This window comes from Lactuca virosa, chromosome 2, assembly GCF_052849685.1.
Source record: "Lactuca virosa cultivar CGN04683 chromosome 2, Lactuca_virosa_CGN04683_v6, whole genome shotgun sequence".
Classification (NCBI taxonomy): Eukaryota; Viridiplantae; Streptophyta; class Magnoliopsida; order Asterales; family Asteraceae; genus Lactuca; species Lactuca virosa.
Window position 1 is genome coordinate 41,090,539 of NC_136427.1, and position 18,904 is coordinate 41,109,442.

The 18,904-nt window shown below is 33.3% G+C and overlaps 2 protein-coding genes across 3 annotated transcripts; one reads left to right on the forward strand and one right to left on the reverse strand.

Annotated features, from left to right (window-relative positions):
* Positions 1-1,915: 1,915 nt before the first annotated feature.
* LOC145157388 (protein FAR1-RELATED SEQUENCE 6-like) lies at positions 1,916-4,060 on the reverse strand. Its single transcript, XM_079076435.1, has 5 exons — positions 3,943-4,060; positions 3,762-3,831; positions 3,344-3,539; positions 2,626-3,204; positions 1,916-2,530 (listed from the first exon to the last, which is right to left on the reverse strand). The coding sequence occupies exons 1-5, from the start codon at positions 4,058-4,060 to the stop codon at positions 1,916-1,918; spliced, it is 1,578 nt and encodes a 525-aa protein (XP_078932561.1).
* Positions 4,061-5,200: 1,140 nt separating this feature from the next.
* LOC145159061 (uncharacterized) lies at positions 5,201-11,547 on the forward strand. 2 transcript variants are annotated; one of them, XM_079077960.1, is made up of 10 exons: positions 5,201-5,797; positions 6,038-6,788; positions 7,786-8,374; positions 9,287-9,461; positions 9,560-9,926; positions 10,014-10,124; positions 10,232-10,589; positions 10,672-10,897; positions 10,987-11,208; positions 11,298-11,547. In XM_079077960.1, exons 1-10 carry the CDS (start codon positions 5,265-5,267, stop codon positions 11,455-11,457), a joined length of 3,492 nt encoding a protein of 1,163 aa, XP_078934086.1. In that variant the 5' UTR covers positions 5,201-5,264; the 3' UTR covers positions 11,458-11,547. The 2 variants fall into 2 exon arrangements, with proteins under 2 accessions (XP_078934086.1, XP_078934087.1); XM_079077961.1 differs by having other exon boundaries at positions 9,290-9,461.
* Positions 11,548-18,904: the final 7,357 nt, after the last annotated feature.

The window sequence follows — 18,904 nt, forward strand, 5'->3', positions numbered from 1 at the left end:
TTAAACGGTTGATATAAGATTTTTGTCAAATTAGAAATATGAAATATGTATAATGTAGGTATTGTAGGAAGTCTAAAAAGTAATCAATATACATTAAAATTTCTTATTTTTATTTTTTCATTATTTTTTTTTCAAAAAAGAAATATGAAATATTATTGAAATAGTTTTTGTAGGGAGTATAAAATTAATAAATATATATTGCAAATCATTTAAATGTATGATATGGTTTTTTTAAAATAAAAATAATTGTTTTTTTTGTTGGTAATTATTCGATGTGACCATATAGTATTAATTCATTGATTCTCTAAGTTTGAATAAGAAAATATTATTTTTTATTTTAAAAATATTTTTTTTTCAAGAAGTAAATATGCAATATTAATGAAATTATTAATGTTTGAAATATAAAAATTAATAAATATATATTGCATTCTTATAAACGGTTGATATAAGATTTTTTTCAAATAAGAAATATGAAATATGTATAATGTAGATATTGTAGGATGTCTAAAAAGTAATCAATATATATTGCTAGTTTTTTAAACGGATGAGAGTTAATGTTTTTAAGTAAAATGATTGTTTTTATTTATTGTAATTAATACGATTTGACTATTCAAATTATGATTATTCTTATATCTTTTTAATAAATGTGTAATTTACATTTGTGCTTCGAAATAAACGTGAAAGTATATATAAAATTTCTAATTAATATTTTTTTTTCAAAAAACAAATATGAACTATATATAAAATAGGTTTTTGTAGTAATGATGAAATTAGAATATAATATATATTGACTAATCTTATATCTTTTAATATTTACATTATCATTAACTGGGTATATATCAATAATAATGATAGTTATTAAATGATGTAATGTGTTGTCTATCACATTCGCATAGAAATTAATTATTTTCCATTTAGGCGGTTATAGGTACTAAGTGTTAATCATTTCAAGTATATTTATTGTAATCTTTATCCTTTTTTTAAACATATAATAAATATTTTAATTATTAACTCTAAACGAATTCAAGTACTCTATGAAAGAATTTAGGAGGTAATAATTTTTTTATATATTGTTTAAAATGTTTATATTTAACTGAAAGTAGATTAATTCGTGAAAGATTAGTTGTTGAATTGAAAATGTCTTAAAATATATTTAAGATGTTGTGTGGCTTATATATGTGTAAAATATAATTAAAAATATATCTTACAACAGAATGGATAGTTTACATCAAAATAAGATTAAGAACAAACAAAAGAGGTTGTGTAATTTCTATAAAAGGTTGGTTCATCATGATTCTAGAAATTGTCAATTTGACAAAAGACATGCACAAAAGAGTTGCAAAGAAGATTTTGAAGGAAATAGATTTTGTAAGTTCTGCAAAAGAATTGGTTTTCATTATAAAAGGAATTGTCCTTATGATAAATGAGATTAAAATTTATTTGTTATTATTACAATAAGTTTTGAATTGATTTTGCGTTATCTTTTTTGTGAGTGTTTTGCAATAAGGTTTCGATTGTAGCTTCAATTGTAACAATGTTTTATAATAATTTTATGAATGTTATTAAATAAGTTTATGATAGCGTTTGTGTACATTTTTTTGATGTTAATATGCTACTCCTTAATTTTTTATTTTATTTGAAATATTTGTAAATTGATGGAAATGATAAAATTATGTTGTTAAAGCAATACAGCATATAACACTTTTTATATTGGGTGTCTTTAATTTTTTCTATTGTATGTTGTTATTATCATAGATTCATATATGTTGTACATATGAAATTGAAATAGTAAAGCATTACATTATCCATAATAAATATTAAAATAAACTTCAGAAACGTTACAAAGTTTTAATCCTAATATTATTTATATAGAGAAGCATAAGTACATGCAAAACTAAAATTCAAAATAAAGTTATTATTGTTTTTTTAAAGGCTTAAGCACTTTTGAAGGATTTATTGGGCAGTTTCTTTGATCATGGTTGACTAATTGTTTGCATCCGTTGCATATACGTTTTGGTTTAAGAGATTTAGCTATTGCTTTTTCCGCAACACTTTTGATTCGATTCCTCTTTCCACTTCCTTTTGTTTTTATCCCACTAGGTACTTTGATTTTCACATCAGTTGAAATTTGAACTCCAATGATATTTTCAACAACTTCCTTTATTGAATTTGAACTTGATTTAGAAGCAACATCCTTTCCACAACTTACACTTAATTCTTGAAGAGAATTCACCAATTCTTGTAATTTTTCCTTGTCATGAATAACTGAATCAATGCATTTCTTATAAAATGAAGAAGCATCCTGCAAGAGATTCGAAATATTTGTATTGCACACTCGCCATTTTTGGTTTATCTTTTGAAAACCAATATCCACTATGTTCTTTCTCCATCTATCCAAAATGTATTTATCAGGTATCTTGAAAATGTCATAATCTATTAGAACTCTAAAAGCATGACTACATAGGATTCCAAAAAATCTGAAATGCAAACATTCACATTCAATTGTTTGATCTTGTGCATCGAAAGATACCTGAAAGATAATAATACTATTTAATTAGACAAATATTATTAGAAAGTCAAAATAATTGTAAATTAAGATAATTAATAAATAGCATATACATTAACCTTAAATTCTGGTCTTTTGCCTGACTTAATTTCTTTGTAAGCGATTGTGCATTCTTGATAGCCATTAACAAAGATAGAATTCTTTTGAAAACACTGATAAAATGCCTTTTTTATCTGTTTCTGCACTTTAAGGAATGCTTCTCGTGTGTATACCAATGATGCATGTTTTTCAATCTTCAAAGGATCAAGTGCAAATAAAAGTTGTGGAGAAGTATCTCTTGATGCAATATCCAATCTTTTTTGCTCATGACGTTGCTTCGAAAATGTAGTGTCAAAATTGAACATAAAGCTCACAAATAAGTTTGTTGGACTGGAGAAAACATTGAAAAATGAATTTGAACTTGCAGACCGAGATGTAGTCTTCATAAGTCCACACATAGGTATATCTCTAAAATATGAAGGAATCCATTTGTCTCTCTTGTTGAACATATCATCTAACCATTTATTATCCTTCAAATGAAATTCATTCAACATCATATCCCACTTATTCTCAAATTCTGATAGTTCAATATTCATATTCCAAACTAGTTGATTTATACGTTTCTTGAAATTTGAATTTGAAACTACATCAGGTTCAATCTGTCATTTAAAATGTTTTTATATTAGTATTTTTACATAAGATATATTTAATTGAATAAATAAACCAATTTATTACCTTTGAAGACATTTTTGACATTATGTGCCACATACATAATCTGTGAGTACATCCTTAAAGCACCTTTGATATGGAAGAAGTTAATGCTGGATCCATATTTGTCAAAATCATTGTTGGTTTCTTCTTATGTGATGACAAAAAAGCTTCTAATAACCAAGAGTATGATTCAATTGTTTCATCTGATATTAGTCCTGCTCCAACATTGATTATCTTTTCATGGTTGTTAATAGCAGTGAAATGAACAAATATCATATTGTATCTGAAAATATTTATAAAATATATCAATTATTGTATAATATAATGTAATAAATATATTTTTACCAAATAACATCAGAAAACTTAGAATATTTTTCTTTTCCTGTTTCATCAACCCAAAATATAACACTTAGTTCCTTATCATTTAACTTATATTCAAAATGGAAGTTTTGATAATTATCTCTGCGAATAATCAACTGGTCAATTTAATATAAAGTATGAAAACCTGCCTTTATGATTTTCCTTTGCTGTCGAAGTTGAAGTTCCATTTGAAGAATGATTGAAAGATTCAGTTGCTTCATTAAACAAATATTAGTATTTTAAAATATAGCATAGTAATCTATTTCAAATATAAATATTGAATTTTAACATCAGAAATATAGTAATTATAATCATTGAAAACTTGCCTTTATCACCATCGTTTAATGTTGATTCTAAAGTTCCAATAGCTAAATCACTGAAAGATTCATTTTCTTCATGATTTAAATAAGAAGAACAATTCTTTTCAAATTCTTTTGTAGACATCTCTTCAATTCGAATTTGTAATTAAATGAAGAAGTTAATTGCATGAAGATGATTGCGTCGTTCATAAAGAGAATGAAGAAGTTAATGTTAATTTAATATTGCAGTTTATGTTTACGGTTATTAATTTGAAGAACTGGTTAAATTCCGTTTTTATATAAATTACTTTCTTACCCTTTATTAATAATTTAAATAAAACAAAATGAATAAAACATGAATAATGAGGTGGCATGTTCTTATTGGTTCTCGCATTTTCGCATGAGCCTTCCCTTATATATATATATATATATATATATATATATATATATATATATATATATATATATATATATATATATATATACCCGACGGGTATCCAGTGGGTAGCAGTTCCGAAAAAATAAGAACCGGAACCGGAACCGCTTAAGGCGGTTCCATAATTTTAGGAACTGGAACCGGAACCGCTTAAGGCGGTTTCGATTCCTGGACAGGCAGTTTCGAGGCGGTTCCGGTTCCAAAAGCGGATACCCGGTTTCAATGCTCATCATTACTCCCTCTCTTTCTCTCTCTCAGGGGGTGTTTGGGATTGCTTTTGAACATCAAAAATACTTTTTGCAAAATGAGCTATTTAAAATGTGTTTGAATTAACAAAATGACTTTTGGTGTAACTTTTATATGTAAAGTCACAAAATGTTACAAAAAGTCACGTTTTTGTGACTTTTTGAAACCCCTCATTTTCCTCGCAAAAAGTCATTTTAAAAAGAACTTTTCTATTACCTAAACATCTTTTCGTTTTTTTAAAAAGTTAAAAGTTAAAAGTCATTCTAAAAACAATGCCGAACACCCCTGTGTCACAAAGCACAATAACCACACATGCAAGTGAGTATTCTCAATCCAAGCCTCATCTAATGGATAACTTTATACCCAATAAAAATATCAAGATAAAAATTTGGAAAAATGATGATTGTTTTTATGAAGATAAATATATATTTTTAATATATATATATATATATATATATATATATATATATATTGTTTTTCTGAACAAATAAAAGATGATCGTTTTTTAAACTTATAATAAAACCGTAAAAAAGAATTATACTGTAATTCAAATAAATAAATAAATAAATATGAAATTAACATATTTGATTCGAGTGAGGTCTTCCCTGAGTTACAAGGGATGGATGAACCGATTTGAATTACACTAGAAACCCTCGCAAAAGCAACAATGGCGGATGAATCATCACCAGGAGAAGAAACTCTCCAACCAGCAACAACATTGTTCCCGGTTTTCAATCAAAACCCCACAATAGCCTCCGAACCAATAAACCCTCTACAACTCTCTAATTCCAACGCTCCAGGCTGGCTCAGCAACACCAGCTTCACCGCCGACATCTCAACCATCAACGATGTCGTATCTACTCGCTACCATCACTACAGCGAACCCGACGACGACGAAGAAGAAGAAGCAGCAGCAGAAGCAGAGGAAAGGCGGCCGCAGTCTCGTTACGAATTGGTGGACTCTTCGGCATCAGATCAGGACATCGACGGGAATAACCGCAGCAGCAATAAAAAGGAGAAACGGAAACGGAGAAAGACAAAGAAGGGAGCGGTAAGCAGTGGTTACGAATATGGACCTTCTTCTAGGAAACAAAACATTCAATCGTGGGCAAATAATGCTACCACTTCATCTGCAAACAAAGAATATTACTTCGATTCTCGCGGTGATCGTGATAATTTGGCTTTTGGCTCTCTTTACAGGTAAAACCTACTGATTAATTTTCGAAAAGTTTCAGTGATATGCAATTGAATTAACATGGGGGCAACCACCTGTAATAACAAACTCATCATTTCCCCCCTTTTTGAAATTAGAATTGATATATTGTAAAAACTCAACATTATGGTTTCTCAATTTGACGAAATGAGTACACCTTATTTTTTGCAATCTATTCCTCCCTTTTCTTGTTGATTGTTTCTGAAATGGTTTTTACTACAATGCAGAATGGATGTTGCCCGATATAAACTCTTCCATGGAACCAAGTCTTCTGGATTTAACTCCAATGTATTCCATTCTTCAAACACGAGGAGTTGGGGGTTTGATGGAGATAATGATGTAAATTCATTAGACACTAAGCTTAGATCTGAAGGTCGTTACTGGTCTGCTAAGTATGCTGCATTGGAGCACCATAAGAACTTTAAACGCCTTAGAATCATTGCCCCTAAAGACTCCACCCCAGATCTTGGTACAGATTTTGTACCACTTTCAGATGAGTTGACTTCTTCCATTGGTCAAGATTCCTCATTGGTTGAAGAATCATGGGAAGATGAGGTGCTACGAAAGACTAAAGAGTTCAATATAATGACTAGGGAGCATCCATATAATGAGAAATTTTGGTTAGAATTTGCTAACTTTCAAGATAAGGTTGAAAGTAGGCAACCACAAAGAGGTGCTAGATTACAAACATTGGAGAAGAAGATTAGCATATTGGAGAGGGCAGTTGAGGTCAATCCAGATAATGAAGAACTGCTTCTTGCACTTATGAATGCGTATCAAAGAAGGGATAATAATGATGTTTTGATTGGTAGATGGGAGAAGCTACTTATGCATCATTCTGGAAGCTATAAACTTTGGAGGGAGTTTTTAAGAATTGTTCAAGGGGATTTTTCAAAATTTAAGGTTTCTGAAGTGAGAAAGATGTTTGCCAATGCAATACAGGCTTTGTCAGCTGCATGCAGCAAGCAGCATAGGCAGGTGCACATTTTTAGATATTTATGCTATACAAAATGGTGTGTGTGTGTGTGTGTGTTTTTTTTTTTTTGACTTGATGGGGACAAAACTTAATTGGGTAAGCTATATATGAGTGTTTCTTTTTGAGTTAACGCATAAAGAACGTGTTAATAGAAAAAGTTAAGGAAATGAAACTTTCCTTGTAAAGTCTTTGCTTTTTACAAAATTGCCCTTGTTTATTTTTTCCTTCCATTTCCCCAAGTTTGTTATAATTTATAAACATCATTTATTCACACAACACTTTGACAGTTTTAACTAGTAAAAACTAAAAAGTTCCTTGCTTGTTCCTGAAAACTTCAAACACAAAGATTTTCTTTAATGATGCATTGGTTCTAGGAAACAGACAAATCATTCAGCTTCTTATTAATTTAAAAAAGTGGGCTCAATTCAATAAATAGCAACATTGTACTTTGAATACTCTACCGAATTATAGCATTTTGTTTTCTATCTTTTTCTTGTTAGGACATTTTTCATTGAAAAAACTGATCCAATTTTAGTAGTGGAAAATGAAAGTTGCTTTGTATTTGGATGACATTGCTATAATTGGGTAGATTTTTCAAATTACAATATTGTTTTAGGAAGAAATACAAGTACAATGCTATAATAAACCAAATAAGGTAAGCACCCTTCTATTTTTTGCATTTATTCCTTAGAAAAATTAGTTTTTGCAGTTGTGTAGGAGAAGGGTTTGACAAAATAGAAGCCTAACAATTCAGAATGATGTAGTTATTTGGAAACAGGTCTACTGAGTTCAAGAAAGCCTCACTTCACGAATAAAAGTGACTCTTTTTATACCTAGTTGAAAAAATTATATATTGCAATCTGAACTTTCTTTCAACTTCAGCATATCTTTTTCTTCAATTAACATTCTGAATTCCTATTCTCTTTCATCTTTGAGCATTTTGGTGTTCTTTTTTCTTGGAAGCTGCTAATTCTTGATTCTCTAATTCTCATGATGCAGGCTCACCAGAATGATATGGTTGACCAAGAACTTGGACTGGTCAACATATTTGTCAGTTTATGCCATTTTGAGTGGCAATCAGGCTATCAAGAATTGGCTACAGCTCTATTTCAAGCTGAAATAGAATACAGTTTATTCTGTCCATCTTTACTTCTTTCTGAACAAGGTAAACAGAGACTATTTGAGTATTTCTGGAATAGCAGTGGTGCAAGAATTGGGGAAAGTGGGGCCCTTGGGTGGTCAACATGGGTGGAAAAAGAGGAAGAACAAAGGCAAAAGGTAATGATGGAGTCTTCTGATATTGTTGATGAAGGGGGGTGGACAGGGTGGCGTGAGGTAAAAGAAAATCAGGAAAATGAAGAAAATATGGGAGTTGATGATGTGGGAATGGAGGGAAATGATGATGATGATGATGATGATGTGGAAGAGAAAGAGAAAGATGATACTGAGGCTTTGATGAAGTTGCTTGGTATTAATGGTGAAATTGAAGGAAATGGTGAAGTGGAAGATGTTTCAACTTGGGTTAAATGGTCTGAAGAAGAGTTGTCAAGAGATTGTGATCAATGGATGCCTATTCGTACAGAATCTGGTAAGTTTTTTTTTGTTTTTTTTTTAGGCTACTTCACTTTTCAACTACAGTTTTCTTCTTTCTTTTTGACTTAATGGACTTAATGAGGACACAAATTAAGGGCATGTTTCTTCTTTTTTTCTTTTTCCCATTCATCTTTTGGGCTACTTCACTGTATGAAGTAAGTGCATTATACACAAAGAGCATTTTTTGACTGAAAACTGTTTGAATGGGAGTAAATGACCATTTTGCCCTTGTAACACTTCAACAAACATACATCACCATCTTCATCATTTTTAACAATTGAACATATACACAAGGAGCATTTTTTGACTGAGAAAACTGTTTGAATGTGAGTGAATGACCATTTTACCCTTCTAACACTTCAACAAACATACATCACCATCTTCATCATTTTTAACAATTGAACATACACAAAGTCACAAAGAGCATTTTTTGACTGAGAAAACTTTCTGAATGTGAGTAAATGACCATTTTGCCCTTGTAACACTTAAACAATCATACATCACTATCTTCATCATTCTTAACAATTGACAAATGCAAGCATCATTTTCTTATAAATAATTCTCTTAGATGGGTGGTAGGGAAGATTGGAGGCTTTTCTTTGTGTTGCATCCATAAGGAATGTGGTTCAGGTACAAGGGCAAATAAGTAAATATATGTGTCTGTTTGTAGAAAGCCACATATATTAGATTAACCCATAATTCCCTTTTTATGGATCAAGTAAAAAGAAAAAAAAAACCATTAAGTCAAAAAGAAACAACCACTTTCTCCATTAAGTTGTAACTTTTCTTTACAAAATTTTCCTCATTTATTTTCTCAAGTATGCTGTCATTTTCTCAAATACTTTTTTTACAATTATTTATTCCAGACATCACCTTATGATAATGAATGAAGTTTCACTTTTAAAAGCAGGAAATTCACTTGAGAATGGGGTTACAGATAAAGAAGGTGATGAAGAACAACTTTTAAGAGCAGTATTATTTGAGGATGTGAGTGAATATTTGTTCTCAATAACTACAAATGAAGCCCGTTTATCATTGCTGTATCAGTTTATTGATTTCTTTGGTGGAAGAATTCCTCAGTGGTTAGCTTCTTAACTTTACCTTTATCTGTATATAATTTGATCACAGTTCACTCAGATTTAAAAAAAGTTGTGTTTTTTTTTTTTTTCATTTTGTGTAGGTGTTCAACTAATAGTTCAAGTTGGGCTGAAAAAACCCTAGTTATGGACTCATTACCAGATTCTATGTTAAATGACTTGAGAAAAGTTGAGGAGATATTAACAAAAACAGATGAGAATCAAACTCAAAGTGGTTACAGTTTAGAACATGTTTTAAACAGCTCTGATAACATAAATATGAGAAGTGAAATGATGAAATTTGTTAGAAATGTTAGTTTACAATGTTTAAATGTATTTCCACATGACCATATTTTAAAAGAAGCTGCACTTGTTGCTGAAGAGCTTTCAAATACAAAAATGAACTCCTTCAGTGTTGCTATTACTCCATGTAGGACATTGGCAAAAAGCCTCTTGAAAAGCAATCGTCAGGTATGTTTAATTGTTTATAACTTTATATTTAATTATTTATTCAATATAAAAATATGTTTTATATAATTGAATAGTAAATACATACAGGATGTACATTTATGTGGTGTTTATGCAAGAAGAGAAGCTGCATTTGGGAATATAGAATATGCAAGAAAAGTATTCGACATGGCATTATTATCCATTGAAGGGCTTCCATGGGTAAGAAATATAAATCAAGATTATCTTCACTTTACAACACTTGAGATAAAATGATAAATAATTAAATATCATTTAATTTTATACAACTTTTTTCTTTTATAAAACAGGATCCAAAATCAAACGCCTCACTTTTATTCCTTTGGTATGCTGAACTTGAACTTTCCAACAACAATTCTTCTAGAAGCTCAGAATCATCATTAGCACGCACATTACACATTCTTTGTTGCTTGGGATGTGGGGTAAAATTTAGTCAATTCAAAAGTCAACCATCAAGTTTACAACTGTTGAGGGCACGTCAGGGATTTAAAGAACAAATAAGGGTAATTCAGGAAACATGGATACATGGAATTTTTAATGATAATTCTGTTGCTTCTATTTGTTGTGCTTCTTTATTTGAAGAGTTGACTTCTGGATGGGAATCTGGAATAGAAATTTTGAATCAATCTCTTTCCATGGTGCTTCCAGGTGATTTAACTTTTTCATATTTAATTTTGTTAGATTGTAGAATTTGTTTAGTTATTGTGTAACATAATCTTTATAAATGCAGAAAGGAGAAGCCAAAGTCATCAACTTGAATTACTATTCAACTTTTATATACAAATGCTATGGAAGCATCATTCTGAAGCAGAACTCGCAAATATTTGGAAAATTTTGGTGCAAGAATTACAGATATACCCCTTCAGTCCTAAACTCTATAATACAGTTATTCAAATTGGACATCTTCATACTTCCCCTAGTAAGCTTCGATGGATAATTGATGATTACTTACACAAGTAAGATCAAATTTTTAATCTGTCCTCATAGGGGTAATTGTGTCATTAGTATGAATCTTTGAAACTAAATCATGTTGTGGTATTTACAGGAAACCATCAGTGACTGTTTGTGTGTTTGCATTATCATATGAGATTAGAAAAGGAAGTTCTCATCATAGAGTACATAGAATCTTTGAAAGGGCATTGAGTGACAACATGTTGAAAAGTTGTGTACTTTTATGGCGTTTATACTTGTCGTATGAAATCCATGTCACACATGACATGTCAGCAGCTAGAAGAATTTACTTTCGTGCCATTCACTCATGTCCATGGTAATATAACATCTTCATCTTTTACAATTTCAAATTTCAAAATATCTGGTTTGCTAACCCTAAATTTGGTGACATTATGTGTATTCTAGGTCAAAAAGGCTATGGCTTGATGGATTTGTGAAACTAAGCTCCGTGTTAAGTGCAAAAGAGCTCTCGGATTTGTTGGAAGTAATGCGTGACAAAGAGATGAATGTGAGGACGGATGTATATGAAATCCTTTTGCAAGATGAGATGGATGTGTCCAAATAACTTTAGGCAAAAAAAGGGGGATTGTATATTACATGTTGTAAGGCCCTAGTTTTTCTTTTTATTAAAAAAAAATTGTTTTAGTTTCTTCAAGTCTACGTATATAGCCCTCAAGCAAAAAGGTATTGTATATAGTTGAGCATGACATCACATAATAGTTGTACTGTGTTTGATGTGCATTGAATCAAGATCAATACTCATGTCAATAGGACAACATAAAAAGATGCAATTTATCTAGGACTGAATGAAACCGATGTCAATAGGACGAAAAATGGGATAACACAAATTATAATGAATGGGAATTTTATTGGTGTGTATTGGTGATAAAAGGTATATTTATTTTAATTGTCCCATCCAAAGAGGCAAAGCAAGCTTGTGTGAGGATTTGTCCTTGATTTGTTCGTTTGTAGAAAAGATGTGAACTTGTGAAAGCCTTCTCCATCTTTCATGCTAAAAGTATTAGTCAAATTAGTTTTTAGTAAATTAGTTGGTGGGTCATAAAATGGATGGATAAAAATAAATTAGTGGGTGTTTGGGATTGTTTATTTAGTACATATATTAGCTATGTTGCTTTTTACTTATTAAATACTAATAAGTTTATGTGGTAGCAAAATGTTTGTTTGAAAAAAAAATTGAATTGGTTTATGTAGTTTTCAAATGGCCAAACGTAGTAAGTTGGTAAGTTATTTTTTTGTTTTTGTTCTAATTCTAAATGTGAACCAAAACAAAAGTTTATGGTACATCTTATTATTGTTTTTTTTATGTATAATGATTTATTTATCATTTGTAATTATATTTTAGTAGAAACTATATAACAGTAAAATAATCTTTTAGAATAAACAATTATTTATATAACATATATTATTATAAAGTTAAATATAAAAAATAACTTTATAATATAAAAAAGAATTATGTTGCATCAGAAGATATCACAATATATAAAAAAGAACACTATTTAGTGGAGTTCTTATGATTAATAGAAGACAAAATTACACGTTGGTTGTTAGTTATGGACAACATTGGAGAAAAATCAAGATATAACAGATTGTAGAACAAAACCTCATGCATCTCAATTTGAAGAATATGAAAATTAGTCGTCATAATTTACTCATGGTATGATCCATGAAGTAATCTTTAAGCGTTGTTACTCCAATACTTAAAATCTTCATTTTCAAGTACTCATCTGGTCACACGGCTTTGCTATGTTCATCCCTATTAACAATCTACCAATGTTATGACAATCTTAATTCACTACCAACGTCCAAGAGTGGGATTGATTGTTGAATGTTCGAATAATAAATTATTCTGGAAGGGGTTCTAAACATGCAAAAAAAAAAATAGGAACACATATAATATGAATAATCATAGTAACTAATTATTGATAATTACCAAATCACAATATCCAAAAGAAGCCCCAAAACAAATATCAAACTACAAATTGTGTTATCAAACCAATTCACTAGCAAATCTAATGCCATTAAACCTAGTATGAGAATCATGCTTAATCTGTGAAAATGGTTTGGTGAGTGAATCAACTGGATTGTATTCAGATGGAACCTGACTCACAATAATGTCTCCATCTTCAACAAGCTTCCTTATAAGATGAAAATTTCTCTTAATATGCCTTGTGCGCTTGTGATCTTGAGGTTCTTTAGTTAAGGAAATTGCACCCTAATTATTGTTAGAACAAAGTTCTAGTAGGATCGATAGATTCTAAGCAGATAAACAATTAAAGACGTAATTAAGAACACAGGAATGGCTTTAAAGATGTCGAATGATTAAACTTTAACACCTCAGAAGAGCTCGATTAAGAACTTCGACTGTAGAGGTGTTTAGGGTTACAAAAGCAATAATCACTATAATCACGTTAGTTTCTAAGGCATACATGCATGCACTATTTATAGCTAAACCCTATAATAATCACGGATGGACAGGCCCAAACCGGATATACAAAATAAGCCCATGACGCAAAATACAATACCCAACAATCTCCCCCTTTGTGTCAATGGAGCCGAAAGCTCACTTCGGTTGAGCTGCAGAAGACTTCTTGACTGTCTTGAACACCTTCGGTATGATGGCCAAAAGAGTATGACGAAACGTGATATACCACCGAAGCATGTCCGTGAAGTTCTTCTTATCTGCCTCAGAGTTCTGCTTGCACCGATGAATGATACTGATAATGTGCTCTAAGCAGTCTGTTGAAAACAGATGTTTGTCAACAAGAGCGAACAGAAAACGATTGGCTTCGCCTCTTGTGAACATTACAGTAAGATGTGTAGAATCAATCTGACCCATCCTCATTTTATTCACATCTCCTGGTTTCGTTGTTGGCTTTACAGTCGGTTTCTTATTCATCACTTTTGCTATCTCCTGATCCATTGCAGCGACTTCATGGATATAGGAGGCCAACATCCTCTTTAAATGATCCAGGATCGGCTCATATTCTTTTGGATTGGTGAGCCGAATGTTAAACAACAAGATCCAATCATGAGGATTCAAATTTGGAAGATCTGCCAGGGAAATAACCGAAACCGAGTTTGCTGATCCTTGGGTGATTTTGAAACTAACATTTATGAATTTCCTGGCAGGCGAAGGTTTCAGTACCTTGACAGTAACAATCTTCTGTGCACTCCACGTCAAGTACTGAGGCTGACCGAACTTCAAATAAAAATCAATAAGTTCGCGATCAACTTTAGGATGAGGGAAAGGAACTTCAACAGTCGAATCAAAACAATGAAATGTAAATGCCTTTCGTGTTATAGGCATATCGAACTGTGAATCCTTTGAATTTTCACAATCAAACGAAGCGACAGGTTCCAGCCAGTAGACGCTTGGAAACAAGGCCTTTTTGCAGTTTATAGCATCTTGTTCTTCCTTGTTCCTTCTTTCCCTTTCTTCAGCCTCCTTCGCAACCCAGAGGGTTTCATCCAATTCTCTGTCCCTTTTCTTTCTTTTTAGGGCCTCAACAATTGTCTCTTCTGCTTCATCACTGTCATCATCAATTCCATTCTTCTTATCTTGGTTCCCGGAACCCGAAGCTTCATTAACCTTTGGTTCGGTTTTGACTGTGACCTTCGGTTGAGTAGCACCTTCTCCCCTTGTTTTGGAGGTACGAACCTCTCCGAAACACCTTTCATTTCATGCAAGAGAGCAAGGGCAGGAATAAGCTTTGAAGTTAAATGATTCCTGATGGTCAGAGTTAGGATAGGATCATGAGCACCAAGAAGATTGGTAAGCATATCCTTGACATCCCCAGCACAACTCCTGAATACTGCTCGCTCAGTCTTCAACAGAGAGATTTCCTTTTCAGCTTGAGCCAACTGCACTTTCTGAACTTCAATAGTCGAGGCTTGGCGTGCAAGATCTTCCTTCAAGGCACTCTCCTTTGCTAAATCAGCTTGGAGTGTTGAAAGATGAGAAGTCACGGAACTAAGCAGAGAAGTATTCTCAGCTTGAATAGACGAACGAACAGCCTCAAACTTAGTTTGCTCCTCTTGAAGTGATTTGGATAAGGAATCCACTGAAGCGTTCACTTTGGCTGCATTTGCATCAGCATGGCCTTTGAGTGATTCAAGAAATATCTGAGTACCGTGAACAAGTTCTGTAACCTCAGTAGTGGCCTTCTTGCAAGAAGAAGTGGAATCCTCAACAGCCTTCGTGGATTTGTCAATAGCCCCAGTATATTGCTCAAAAGCGGTATCCATAAAAGCTTTGAGCACAACATCATTGTATGACTTGTTGGCAGCAAGCAATTTATCGAGCTTATCATCAATACTCTACAATTGTTGGCGAGTGACAGGAGCCTCTTTATCATCGTCGGTAGGAAGCCGATAGGGACTGTAGTAAGTCGAGTCAAACTCAACATTATCACCACCGAGAGTGGCACCAGAATCGGTTGAAGGTGAGGGTGAAAGAGGTTTAGAAGTAACAGGAGGTTCGGTTTCAATATTCGCCCCCATATCAGATACGTTGACGCTTACTGCCGGTTGGGTTGTAGTGGTGGTAGTTGCTTGGGAAATGATAGGAGGTGGTAAAGGAGTTGTAGAAATTGGGATTGTACTAACAGGTGGTGGTGGTGGAATAAAAGTTGTTGTTTGAGATGTGGTAGGTGGTGGAATAGGAGCAACCGAAAATGGAACAATTGTTTTCGGTGGAGATGGAGGAGGTGTTGGAATCTTATCATTAAGAGGTTCAGTTGGAGTTGGTGATCGAGGAGGTGTGTTACCTCTCGGTGATTCGTGATGCTGAATTTCCTCTTCTTCATCCTCCTCATCGTTGTCTGAGCTCGAAGGGGAAGGACTCTTGGCTTTCTTCGCCATCTTCTTAATCTTCTTTGGCTTAGAAGAATCACAATTTGCAGACTTTCGCTTCCTAGACTTGGTAGGCTTAGACGAATCATCTTCGGTTGTTTCTTTCTTGGTAGTAGCCCTTTTACCTCGGTTTGTAGGCTTCTCCACAGTATCCAAAGCAGCTTGCTGTTCAGGAGATAGTACTCTCGGTTCCTTGGGAGGAAGCTTGCGATAATCAGCCATCACCTTACTTTCGGCTGATACACACTTGTACATCGTCTTAGGTATGGAGCCATTGTGAGGGAACTTTGTGGAATCAGAAAAGATGATTTTCTTGGTGTGAAAAGTAGCCACAGACGAGACCAGGGCATCCTTCATTACCGGAATATGCAAAGAATCAATTGCCCTTCTCGTGATAATGGTCCAAAAGCGTCCACAAGAAATTTCTGAATGTGTCGTTGAAGTATTGAGACTTTGCACCACCTATGACCAGATAATCGACCCATAGTCGAGATTTATCCCATTGTAAAGACCATATAGAATAGTCAAAAAACTTTTGCTGGTACCATCAGACCCAGCACTCCTCTCCGCTAAACCCTTGTTGATAAGAGTTAGCAACCCATTCCATTGTGGCGGTACACATGACTTCTTAACCTTCGTAACCGTGGTAAGCACATCAGTGTAGCCCATCTCGTAGAGCATCGAGAATATTTGACTAGTGGTGATGAAGTCAGGTGAGATCACATACGAATCCACATCAAGCTGTAATAGAGAACAAAATCTCCCTTTTGAAATCGAAGCCTTGTGAGAGAAGATTTGGAAGTAGATCCTCTCCTTGTTCTTGTCATATGAAGCAAGAGTGTAGACTTGCGATAGGAGTGACATTGGGATGGATTCCACCTGTGTTAGGGCGAGAACTAGAGGTGAATACTTCAAGCATTCAACCACTTGTAACATGTATGAATCGTACAGAAAAGGGTTGAGTTGAATGATCAGGTTCTGGTTTGGCTTGATCGAGAGCAATGAGGACGATGCAGTTTGATCTTGAACAGATGAGGAAGTCGCCATTGTTGAGTTTAAGAAAGAAGATGAACAGTTGCAAATCGCCTTGTATATTGAGAGAATTTATTGCTGGTAAAAGACAAATAAGATTAGAAACCCTTTATATACCGTTTCCAGGAGAGAGAAATAATCTTCATGATAATGACGCAGTCACTGAAACGTCGCCTGAAAAAGCACGATGTGACAGGTTGGTTTCTCCTAGGTATACGCCAGCACGCGTGGGATTAGGAACCGTTCAAATTCACGCGCCCAAAAACTTATCCACAATTCGTCGTTTGAAATTCATCTGCGCTCCAAAGATCAGGATAACCAATGTTGCCCAGTCAGAATGTTGGAAAATCACATAGAATTTTCGTGCAATAGTGTGACAAAAGATAAAGAAATAAAGCAAAATGTGTATAGGATGGGAGTGATGTCTATTTGAAGACATAAAGCAGATGATTCCGGGCAAGAATCGCTTCCTTCAAAGTCAAGAGAGACTTGAAGTGCTTGCGTGGTTTCCCGAGAAAATACGATCGAGTGCTTGTAAAGAAACACCGAAAGGCTTCTTTTAATTAATAGGCTAAGGGTGACTTATCTTCAACCGAACATCGATTCTTAACATAAGACCGATCGTTGGATGAAGTACTTGTGAGACCGATGTGGTTTGTTGAACAAGTAGGTTGGATATATTTTGCCGTAACTAAAGATGTTATTGAAATCTCAAAAACACAAACAAACTGGATCTTTGTGGGAAGAAATGCCTTGGTGTTAGACAATTTCATAAAAGACCACTCAAAAAATAAAATGAGAGTTCATCAGGTAACAAGTAAGATCTTGAATATAAAGATTCACCGTCAATTCATTGTTGGTGTTGGATTTTGGGTTTCACTCAGCACGTGGTGTACGTATCTAAGATCATAAACACAGATATTATGTAACCATAAACCTCAGTGGTTATAGCTGAGAGTATCAAGGGTTACAGTGGTGAACCGAAAGTAGATGGAGAATGTAAGGAAGGTGGATAAGGAACCGAAAGTACCTCTGCTATATAAATGTGACAAAGCAGAAAACTCTTAACTCATTTGAGAAGAGGAAGGTAGCTCTTGACTTGAGTGGATTTTAACAGCCTGATTGGGAAGAAACGATAGGTATAGATCAAATCATTAAGGCCTAGCTCTTAGTCGTAGAGGCTTCGGTCGACATGCAGCAGCATGCTTCTAGGGACTCTTAACTAGTTCAGATGAAAAGAATCATACCTGCCTTAGCTCCAAATTATGTTGCACTGAAGTATATGGGACCTAATTAAAAGAACAAGCAAACAAACACACCACACAAACAAAACAAACAAACCAAACAAAACAAAAAACTTTTAGAAAAAAAAATATTTTTGGAGTTTTGAAATTTTCTGAAAAATAATAAAAGCAGAAAGATAAAAGAAAAAATATTTTTGGATTTTCGAAGTTTTCTGAAAAAAAAAAAACAGAAAAACAAACAAAAAGAAATTAACACAAAACACTCTTAAAAAAAATAATAATAATAAAAAAATGAAAGAGAAAATAGAGTAAGAAAATAGACTTAAAATAATAAACAAAATGTACAACCGAAACCAAATCTTAAAAGAATGAAACGAAATAAGCCAAGCGTTCGGTTCATTTCGGTTCCTTAAAATTCCGGAGCCGAAATAGACCGAGCGTTCGGTTCATTTCGGTTCCCAAAAATTATGGAGCCGAAATAGACCGAGCGTTCGGTTCATTTCGGTTTCCGAAAACTCCGGAACCGAAATAGACCGAGCGTTCGCTCTATTTCGCTTGTCTAATTTTTAGAGAGAGATTTGAGGATTCGGTACCGACTCTGCTTCCATCATTCCCAAACCTTGTAAAATTTTATTGAAGCTTGCTTTTGGTAAGGCTTTAGTGAATATGTCAGCTAATTGATCAGAGGACCGAACGAAATGTACTTCCACGTTCCCATCTTCTACACGGTCCTTGATGAAATGATATCTAAGTGCAATATGCTTAGTCTTTGAGTGTTGCACTGGATTGTGGCATATTCTTATCGCACTTTCTAAGTCACAATAGAGAGGTATTTTCTTCATACTTAGCCCATAGTCTCTTAGT

Bases quoted from the DNA above. Each gene is read 5' to 3' on its own strand.
- LOC145157388 (XM_079076435.1), bottom strand. From the start codon at position 4,060: ATGTCTACAAAAGAATTTGAAAAGAATTGTTCTTCTTATTTAAATCAT. The intron at 3,832-3,942 runs GCAAGTTTTCAA...TGTTTAATGAAG, and splicing joins ATTAAACGATGGTGATAAAG to CAACTGAATCTTTCAATCAT. The intron at 3,205-3,343 runs GTGCTTTAAGGA...TTTAAATGACAG, and splicing joins TAACTTCTTCCATATCAAAG to ATTGAACCTGATGTAGTTTC.
- LOC145159061 (XM_079077960.1), top strand. From the start codon at position 5,265: ATGGCGGATGAATCATCACCAGGAGAAGAAACTCTCCAACCAGCAACA. The intron at 9,927-10,013 runs GTATGTTTAATT...AAATACATACAG, and splicing joins TCTTGAAAAGCAATCGTCAG to GATGTACATTTATGTGGTGT. The intron at 10,125-10,231 runs GTAAGAAATATA...TTTATAAAACAG, and splicing joins CCATTGAAGGGCTTCCATGG to GATCCAAAATCAAACGCCTC.